This window comes from Acipenser ruthenus, chromosome 33, assembly GCF_902713425.1.
Source record: "Acipenser ruthenus chromosome 33, fAciRut3.2 maternal haplotype, whole genome shotgun sequence".
NCBI classification, from domain to species: Eukaryota; Metazoa; Chordata; class Actinopteri; order Acipenseriformes; family Acipenseridae; genus Acipenser; species Acipenser ruthenus.
The window spans coordinates 10,475,498-10,485,528 of NC_081221.1; the positions used below are offsets into that span (position 1 = coordinate 10,475,498).

At 37.1% G+C, this 10,031-nt stretch overlaps 1 protein-coding gene across 3 annotated transcripts in view; it reads right to left on the minus strand.

The window, feature by feature from the left end:
- Positions 1-9,244, minus strand: part of smarcd2 (SWI/SNF related, matrix associated, actin dependent regulator of chromatin, subfamily d, member 2) — a 28,049-nt gene extending 18,805 nt beyond the window's left edge. For 2 of the 3 annotated variants that reach the window (XM_059006532.1, XM_034055592.3), the window contains exons 1-2: positions 8,718-9,244; positions 1,799-1,977 (exon numbers count right to left, since the gene is read on the minus strand). In XM_059006532.1, coding sequence (XP_058862515.1) covers positions 1,799-1,977; positions 8,718-8,894 — 356 coding nt within the window. In that variant the 5' untranslated portion in view covers positions 8,895-9,244. Of the gene's footprint in view, positions 1-1,798; positions 2,012-8,717 lie in introns of all 3 variants that reach the window. The other variant, XM_034055593.3, reaches the window with a different exon arrangement.
- Between the last annotated feature and the right edge of the window lie 787 nt (positions 9,245-10,031).

Here is a 10,031-nt window from a genome sequence, read left to right on the forward strand (position 1 = left end):
CATCCACGACAGATGTGGAGCATTTTCAAACACTTTGGCTTTCAAGCCTGCCCTCCCTCCAGACACATTCCAAAACAGATTCCAACACAACCCCAGTTTGAAAACCTCTGGTCTAAAGTGATTCTGCCCCAACAACATGACTAGGTACTCCATTTGTCTATTCTTGCAATTCTTTGTCTATCTTCGCAGCTCACTCCTTTAACCCATGGGATTAGTCTGTTTGCTCTTCTTTGGACTCTCTCCAGGGTCACAACGTGTCTTTGTTGCGGAGGTGACCAGAATTGGACAAAGTGGTGCTGAATATCAAAGCTTTTCCGACCATTTGGGAGGGCTTTTGTTTTGACTTTCCAACTGTTTTTCGTGTTCTGAGCAAAAATCTGAAATGGCCAAGAAGGATGAGAACAGTGGCAAAACCCCAATACCGACAGTATGAGGAATCATGCAAATTAAGTGGGTACCTAATTAAAATACCCCCTGTGCAAAAATTGAGTTTTCTGTCAAATGGTTCCACCTGTTTCAAAGAGTCCTAAGGAGGTGGGAACATATTTCAAACAGGCTCAGTGCTAAAATAAATTCCAGTACGGAATCTCAGATGACTCCGAAGGTATTCCCCATGTGTGTATTGTCAAAGGGCCACCTGCTTGGATGTTACAGAAGAGCAAGTGCTACAAGTATATCAAATAGATAAAGCTACGATATTATATTCATGTGACAAACTTAGAGAATTTAGGTCATGCATTGCCGGGTTCATTAAACTATAGTTGAATTAATACATTAGTATTATTTATAATAACAGAACATTTAAAAAAAAATTACATTAAAATGACTCTATGTCCTGATGTACTTGCTTTATTATTATGTTCTGTTAAATGGATCTTCTCTTCTTTCTCCGTGTCTCCTGAAACACATACCGGTTTTGTTTTTCTCCGCCTCTACTACCTTTCAAATCAGACCTGTCACTTGGTTGAAATTGTCATTTGCATCATTAACATAGAGCTTTCTTATTTAAATACTGAATAGTTTCTGTCACCTTTCTGTAAAATTGCACCCAATCCACCTGTCGGAAAACAGGTGTTTCATTTTATGATGGAAACAGCGAGTTTAGGACTGTCGGAAGACAGTTTTGATATTCAGGGCCAATATTCCAAACAGTCTCACAAAAAGGCCTCTAATGAACATCAGGTGTTGGTGACTTAGTAGAGGGCACTCGTTGCTCTGGCCCACACCTCATGGTATTGGGGGACACTGCATTGTAATATTTTAAGAGGTCCAGGCTATTTTGGGGGAACTAAATGATCTGAGGACAAAGACAAGCAATGTCCCAATACCCAGTTAGAAATATTTTCAAATTCTCAAACATGTTTTTAATGGAGCTGTCCATAATGGATCAGTTAGCCTGTATATCAATTAGTGCAGTGATAAATGTGCAAAGATTTATTTGCAGACAGGAATAACTTGCTGATTAAATAAGGCGGGTGTTACAAAGATTCTGCCATTTCCCCATTAGATATATGCTTTTTTTAAATTAAATTCTCTTTTGACAGCCTTTAACAAAATTTAAAATTCATAAAAAGACTTTGAAAAAAACTCTTCTTTAAGTAACTAATATGCCAATGCAGCAGGACCACCCCTTAAACAATGCCTTGTATCTCAACCAATTCAAATGATAGCACTTCAAGATGACACCTAATTAAACAAATTGACCTTACCACCTGGTTTATCCTATTTTTTTTTTCAGAACCGCAAGGGAGAACAGTAAAACAAGTCTGCTTTATTGTCCTGCTGACATGTGTCTTACCCCCGTCTCTGGTTATGCATCCCATGATGCTGCTGCTGCTGAAGAAGTCGTTTTCGGATGGGGTCCATCCCTTGCGGAAGCATGCCAGGCCTCATGGGCATCCCTGAACCATACGAAGGGCCAGGAACAGGCCCCATCCCTGGCATTGGCATACCTCGACCTGGGGGCATTCCCTGCCGCTGAAAAGACAAGGAAGCCAGGGCTTAGCCATAGCTGAAGGCCTAAAATGTCAGGTATCAAAGTGTTACCGGTAGCAACACTAGGCCTCTCTTAACCTTTTAAGGACTGTGATAAAACGCAATCATACTGAAGTGTCATACTGGGCCCATAATCTGGTAAACACGATAAAAAAAAAAAAGAAAAACGCACTTTGTTTCTTTCTCTTGCTGGGCCACCATTCTTTGCAGTACAGGTTGAAGACACATATCATTGGAAGGGGAAGGATTGAATTTCACTGCCTGTTTGTTTGTTTTTTCCTGTGACGTCACTAAGTCGGGCATTTAATTTTTAAAGGGCAGATAGATTTTACAACAACACACAGAAACAAAGTATTGCACAGGAACTGGTTTGAAGCGAGGAAAAAAACAACAAAAAGGGAAAAAACTAAATCTGATTTATTTGACTTCTAGTTCTATTAGAACATTATTCTGTCATGAGTTAATATGTACGTTTACAACATTTATAAATATCAAGAAATGAGTGGATACAAGCAGATCACATTTTGTGAACTACATTAAATCAGGTATGTTTTTTTTTTTATCAGTAATAAGTTCAGTAATTACTGATAATGGAATGAACTACAGTCAAACCTGTATTAAGAGACCACTCAAGGGACAGGCTAATAGTGGCCTCTTAACACAGGTGGTCTCTTAAAAGAGGGCCCGTAACTTATGAATGTTCTATTAGTCTCTGACATGCTTCCCTGTAATTATGTATGTCTTGCAGCAGATGCAATATGAACAAAAGGAAGTATGTAATTTAATAACATTCATTTAGATAATGCACTTACAAAACAAATTACTTTGTGAAAGTAATGAATGCTTGCCTGTCTCCGGTCACACAAAATGTTTTAAATCCTTTGCAAATTTCAATGCCTGTCTGCCTTTCAGGTACGTGTTGATTCATTGCATACTGAAACCAATGCCAGCATAAGCATAAGATATTTTTCTATTACCGCACACATTGTTGTTATACTCTTATAAGTATGGTTTGAACTTTTCGGTGTTTATTTTACTTTTAACGGTTTGCCTTTAAGTCTTAAGCCGCTACATCCTTACATACATTATGAGAACATTCTGTTAAATTAGCGGGAAAGAACAACACAACACGAATCGGACACATTAGAAGCTACCTAGTTCCCAGGCAAGTGCGAGAACGAAATGCAAGTTAAGTAACGTCTGGGGGAAGTGATTAATGTCACTGCTTGCTCTTGTGTTTGAATAATGAAGAAGGTGAAACAGAATCAGCAAGTCAAGCAGGACACCAAGGTAAAAAGAAGCAACTTTGTTTAGTAATTAACGGTTTAATTAAAAAATTGAATCAGTTCAAAACACGGTCTCATGAACAAAAATAAAAACCTAAAATTTCAAGCCTTAGTTCTTTCTGTTTCAAAATGCTGTATCTGCGTCTTTCTAGTGCCTTATTGTTCAGCAGTTTTTTCTGGCACTTACTGTCTTTACAAGTTTAATAACTTTAATTCTGTCATCTGGGGAAGACACTGTTTCTCCACGTTTTCTCTCTTCCTTTACAAGAGAGCGCTGTTGTTTTATTGATTACGGATAAAAGACCGCTAGAATGGTTACCGTATTCCTTTGCATTTAGGACGTACCATTTAAAACCATATTTTTCTTATAACAATAGCTCTGTGTAAGGGTCTTAATACAGGTTTGATCCCGTTGCTGGGTAAGAGAATTGTGGTCGCTGGTCACGTTAGACAGGTGGTCGCTTAATACAGTTAAATAAAAGCACAAATATCATTGGGAGGAATTTAAAGTGGTCACATGAGCAGGTTTGACTATTTTATTTATACATATTTATATATGAGAAAATAATCAAGGGTAGTGTCCATTATTGCTTATAAAGACCCTGAGAATAAATGTTTATTATGTCATTGCAATCACTCGGGTGAAACAATGTTTTGTAATTTGCCCAAACATCAATATTTTTCAACAAAAACTTTCAGGGGGTATTGTACAGTCCTTCAGGTCATAGAGATACATGTGTAAAAAGGTGTTCTAAGCAAAATACATAAGAATAAAAAAATACTTAATGTTTTAAAAAACTGAAGTATCCTGTTTAAAAAAAATAAAGGTTGGTATAGTATCTGAAGGACTTTATAGTGTTCCCCAGAGTGTTCTGAAAAATTGAACAACATTTCCAAGATGCTACTGTAAAAAATAGATTTTTTGTGAGTTTTTATAGGAATGGAGTCAACTACAGCACAAAAACCCTGGTCCTGGGGGGCATCCCACTGAAAAATGCTTGGTCTTTAAAGGGTTAAGGCTGGTTCATACAAGTCTTGCATCCACTGTCTCCCCTGGTTAGTAACATACATTCTTAGGGCTACTGATTTTCCGTGATCACGTAACCGCGGAATTGGGCATTGGGAACAGAATTAGGCATTTTGGGAATGGAATTTTGCAGTCTTGTGTTTTTCTCCTGGCAACTCCAGTTTTTGTTTTTTTTTGCACAACACCCAGCCAAGTTAAGTTTATTCATCATGTGACTTCACTCACGTGTTTCTGCTGAAACTCAACACGGTGGCTGCACCAACGAAGGAAAAAAAAATGCAATGTTTCAGCAAGACAGAGCTAAAACACTTTCTGATTATCTGTATGATGATGGAAGATACTATTCGGAAAGCAAAAGACGTCAACAAAACATGGCAAAGCACTGCATTTGTCTATTCTAAAAAACTTAGACCCAAGGTACTGTGATCAAGGCTTTCCCGAAGTAAGCAAGCTAATTACGTATTTCATTATTGTATACTTTCTTTACACTCTACCTGCATTTAAGAAAGCTATAATTAGCAATTAGTTTCCTTAATTAAATTATATTATTATCTGACGATGAAGAAACGAGCTCAAAGCTATTTTTCTAGCTATACATTCCTTAAAGGAAATTGATCACTTTACTGTGTAAAGGAGGTAGTCACTACACACCATTTGTTTCATAAAGACATTCTGTTTAGAGATACACCTCTTATTACATTTAGCAAATAAGGCAGAACTGGCAGAGAAACAATTGGGAGGATTTATTATGCGTTTACATTAAAAGGCGCGCTATTTAAATTACAAGCTGGTGATACACAGCAGTGAACCTGTGTAGCAATGAGTCAGTCAACACGCCTTTATCAAAGTGTTTCATATTTTATCCTGGTTATTATAATGCCTATAAAACACTAAACTTCATTTGTGGAGCGCTGTGAATAGCATCACTCTCACATGACATTGCTGGACTGTTACTAAACTGTTTCATAATTATTGTTATTGTAATACCAGCAATAAGCTGAACAGGTCTTTTCAAAACACCTTTGTGTAGACTGAACTACAGTGTTAGTGGAAGTCTGTAAATATGATTCTTACAGCTGTGCTGGACATTTGTTTTCTGAACTGTTTTAATATAATTCAGTTTTCCTGTTTACAGTATATTAATGCCAGCAATAAGCCAAGTGATGTTTATAAACATTATGACGTGTAAGTGTCTTCAGGTGCTTTACTTACTATTACAGCAACAAGAGTGATCAAAAATCTTTGCTTTAATTTAAAAAGAGAAAGAAAACTGTGGTAATATGTATTAATTTATTTAGCTATCAACATTATATTTATGTTCAAATGCCATGTTCTTCCCTAGAATGGAAAATCCGTAGCCTAACATCCACTGCTAGACTGCAATACAAATACTAGTCAGTATAATGAAAAAGATCAACGTGACCTCAACCTAAAAAAACACATTATGGAGGAATAGGTAAAGAAACGTCAATTGGATAAAAGTTATCACCATTGGATATGCAGTTCTCTTGAGATCAGTAAAAAACACCAGTGTGACATACAAACGTATGTCAACACACACACACACAAGCATATTCTTATATTCTCATGTTCTGATACACTCAAAAAAGTCCTAAACTGTGCAAAACTCTGCCAGACTGCTTTATTAGGACCAGCCTAAATCAAAGGTCCTCGCTACTGTGGCACACTGATGTGAATGCCCTATCATGCCAGTATCAAATGCTGTTAGATCCTTCCCCATTTCTGGTAGACTGTATACTCATTTTCATCTCTAATTCAGGGCAATGACAGGCTGTGAGAGAATTAAGTCTATTTTATTTGATTTCGGCTTTGTTTTTACTTTTTTTTTAAGTGATTTATTTTATGTTCACCTTTTCTTGTGAATGGTGTTGCACTGGGACCAGTTACCATCTAAACCAAGTAAAAAGAAACTTCCAAAGAAAAAACACTGTCTTGGTGCCAGACCTTATAGGAATAAAAACATGTTTAGCTTCTATATGAACTGCGGTTACAGTTCTGCTGTAGTATACCCAGACTGATGTTGCTATGCAGTTACACTGCAGTCGTTGCCATTTGTACTGCCTAATCCAGTGCAGTGCTGCACGTGACACTAACACCAGTGTTCCGCAACCTTTACTGACGTTTCAATAATTCCAGTGAGTCTGTAAGGAATTTATTATAGTTACTTAAGAGTCAAGCCTGTCTCGCTCTATTTAACAACATACAACAACAGCCTTATGAATGCTGGCGTATCACTGTTTAAGATCAGGGCTTTCATTCAGGCTCAGTATGTATTATACTTTATGTCCTCGTGTTTAAGTGCAAAATCAATTTTCGCAAGGCTGCAAATCTCCACCATTAGATTCCAAGAGTCTACTACACAAGTTATCTGACTTAATTCAGTTACATTTTTTTTTTTTTTTTTTTTTTTTGCTACTCTGAATTTGTTTATTGCTAGATAATTCTCCCAATATGATTAAAGACATTTTTAATCGTATATAACTTTGTCAGGTGAATTGTATTATGCTGCTCCAGAAATTATTTTATATTAAATTCACGCTACATCACTTTTGTCTTTTAATAATGTGCCAGCACTTATTTTGATTTTAATCTCATAAACCTGTATATGAATTTCAGCTGGGGGTACAGATAGTCTTTTTCGGAATGTTTCAGATACAAGAAAGAGTCTTTTAAATCTATCAAGCACAGAAAAACCTGGGAACTTAAAAAAAATCAACCAATTTAATTCAATTTACCACAAGACTGGGATAAAGGCTTTCTATTCCACTATGTTATAGTATGTGAACAGTCCGCATGTTTCTACATTCCTGGTAGTATTCTGCTGTTGATATGCCACTTTTCAGCATCCCATTCAGGTCACCATTAAATGAATGAAATGGCGGATCTGTCATGAAAAGCCACGACACTCTCATGGGTGTGTTGGACAATAACAAACAAGGCTTTGGGCAACAGAATTCTTTCTCTCACATTTGTCTGGATTCTCTAATTACAGGTCACATTTTTATAACATGTAAACATTTTATTTTTTTACACGTAGAACTGTGGTGATTTCAGTCTTGAATGGGTTAATAATGACAACGACTAAACCAACTTAAATTAATAAAGTTATATTTTGAAATAGATTAAAAAAAACACAATACCATTGGTTAATTTAAAGTTATATAAGTTGCAACTTGAATTAAGAACCTATCAATGAATGGAGTGTACCACACAATCATTTGTTAAAGGTTTTAACGTAAATTTGCGGGTCTGACCCAAAATTTGTGTCACACAGGTGGTCTGAAAGTACAGTAAGTAAAGGGTTAAAACGCCCTGCCAGTATTTGTAAAGTAGCTGGACATCCTTTTATAAAGATTACAGAAAGCATTTTGTAAGTTACCTGTAATGCTCTGCCTGCACCTCTCAAATTGACAAGGGACCATCTAAGACTGTAGGGGTGACCGATGTTGCAGAATGGGCTACATGCACCCCCAAAAGTCAATCGCCATACTGCAGCGTCAGTACAGATAGCGCGCATGAGTTTGACCGAGGGACCCGCGGGCACTTCAGCTTTAGAAACTACGAACCACGTGAGGCCAAGCTAATCGTGTGGCTGCTTATTTACTTTCAATTCGTTCTTTGTGTCAAATTAAATTTAACGCAAATACCCAGCAGGGCCTTCATTCCAAAAGGAAAATTCACTTTTAAACAATACATGTTTCCAGTGTTGTTTTGCTTAGTTTATTGATATGTGGAGTGTGTGTGTCTGTCTTGTTTTAATTGCGCTGCGTTGTTAAATGCGGAAGTAGTCGCTACCAACAAACCGAACGCAATACTTAAGTCTTTAGGCCTGTTAATAAAAAAACAAAAAAACAAAAACAAACCTAGTATTTAAAAATATATATTTGTAAGCCATTCCCGCCTACAGACAGCGTGACTCATGGAACTGATATAGTCTAAAGCGCAGGTAGCTCACCTTTGCTTTCTATTCATTACACTTGTCCTGTGAAAAGTGAAGGTAATCAAAGATACAGTGATTCAATAAATACTCATTTAGCTACATTTTGACTTTTTAGTTGAGTAAGCTTACAAATACATTACCATAATGAGTTGCTTGCACCTACTGTACATATTTGATAGACAATTCAGAAGGCGCACCAATTCTATGATTTTCAGCAGAAATATAAACTTTTAAACAGTTAGAACTGTATATTATCAAAAAGCAAAGCATGTACCATAACAATTTTGCCTATAAAAAACGTCAAAACAAAATCAAAGAGGTAACTAAAACAGCAACTAAAATCCGAGTGCATCGGAAAACGTATCGTTTATACTTAAATTATAATACAATAGCTGACCGTAGCCTTAATTTTCCTGGAAGCAGTATATTACAAAGTTTTCAACGTTACCTGGTGGTACGGGGAGGCGCCGCTGGCCATAAGACGATATCCAAGATTCTGTTGCATTGCAGGAGGGATCCGAAGACCACCTTGTCCCGAATTCATAGGGCTAATAAGATTCATAGGGTTAACCCCTAAATTCATGGGATTACCTGCATTCATGGGGTACCCTCCTCTTGTCTCCATATTTAAAAACAAAACAAACAAACAAAAAAAACTCTAACCTCCCTGTTGTTAAATTAGAGATCGACAATTGGGCTCACTTTTTTTTTTAAAGACAAACTAAAAGAAAGATGTGTAAAGAAATATTCGGTTTAAACCTAACTAGTTCCTCCTTGTTGTGCAACAAAACGGTGGTTGTATTGCTGGTGTCATCATTTCCCATGAATCTATAGTTTTGTTCAAGCCCCTAAATTATTTTAAATGGTTGGCACACAAACAGAATTTAAGAGCCCGACCAATGTCTAAAGATAGCGATCAGACAGGGCTTGGCTGTGTACTAACACGCAGCCTCCTCCTACTCTGTGGCAGTCTTTGAAATAGGACTCCTTACAAACGCTCCCTGCTGTTCAACTGAGGATATTACCGGATGGGTGAGACAACTTATAATAACCGTGACAACAAAGTATATTTTACCGTGATGGATCTGTGACCGTCAAATTATATGGTACTCCCAATGAGCTGGCACTAGTCAGACGGTCTTTCAAGCACTGGCTGTACGAAGCATAAAACAGCATACTAAGCTTGGTGTATTGTTTTATACCGAGGTTTAAAAACGAAACCCGAGAATACTAGCGAAGCTGTGCGTGATTTTCTAAAAAAAATCAAAATTGACGCTCAATAATCGTGCAGTGAATGGCAAAATAACCCAGAATGCATTTCACTGATGTTCTCGAACTTAACGGACTGATAGTGAAAAAAATAAAAAGTAAATAAAAATTAAAACATTTGCACAATGGAGAGTTGAAACAGGACTTGCTAAGCGATAATGGAAATACCCAAACGGCAATGGAGAGCGAGTAAGCAAGATTCGCAACTTTTGCTGTCCGGTCAGTGGTTCTGGTTACATAAAAAGTGCTCAGAGGCATTGGATAGATTGACTGTACCTAGTTTTTAATCATCCCTTGAAAGCACATCTTATTACCTCTTATTTTAATTATATAAAAACATTCTGGTTTCCTCTGTTCCCTTACAGGTAGCCCGGTCATCCAGCAGATACATCAGGGGCGTAGCTAGGAATAGATTTTTACTGAGGTAAAAAAAAAAAACACCTGCATATCCTGTTCATGAAGCCTGGAGACTATTAATGCAAACTGCAAAGCA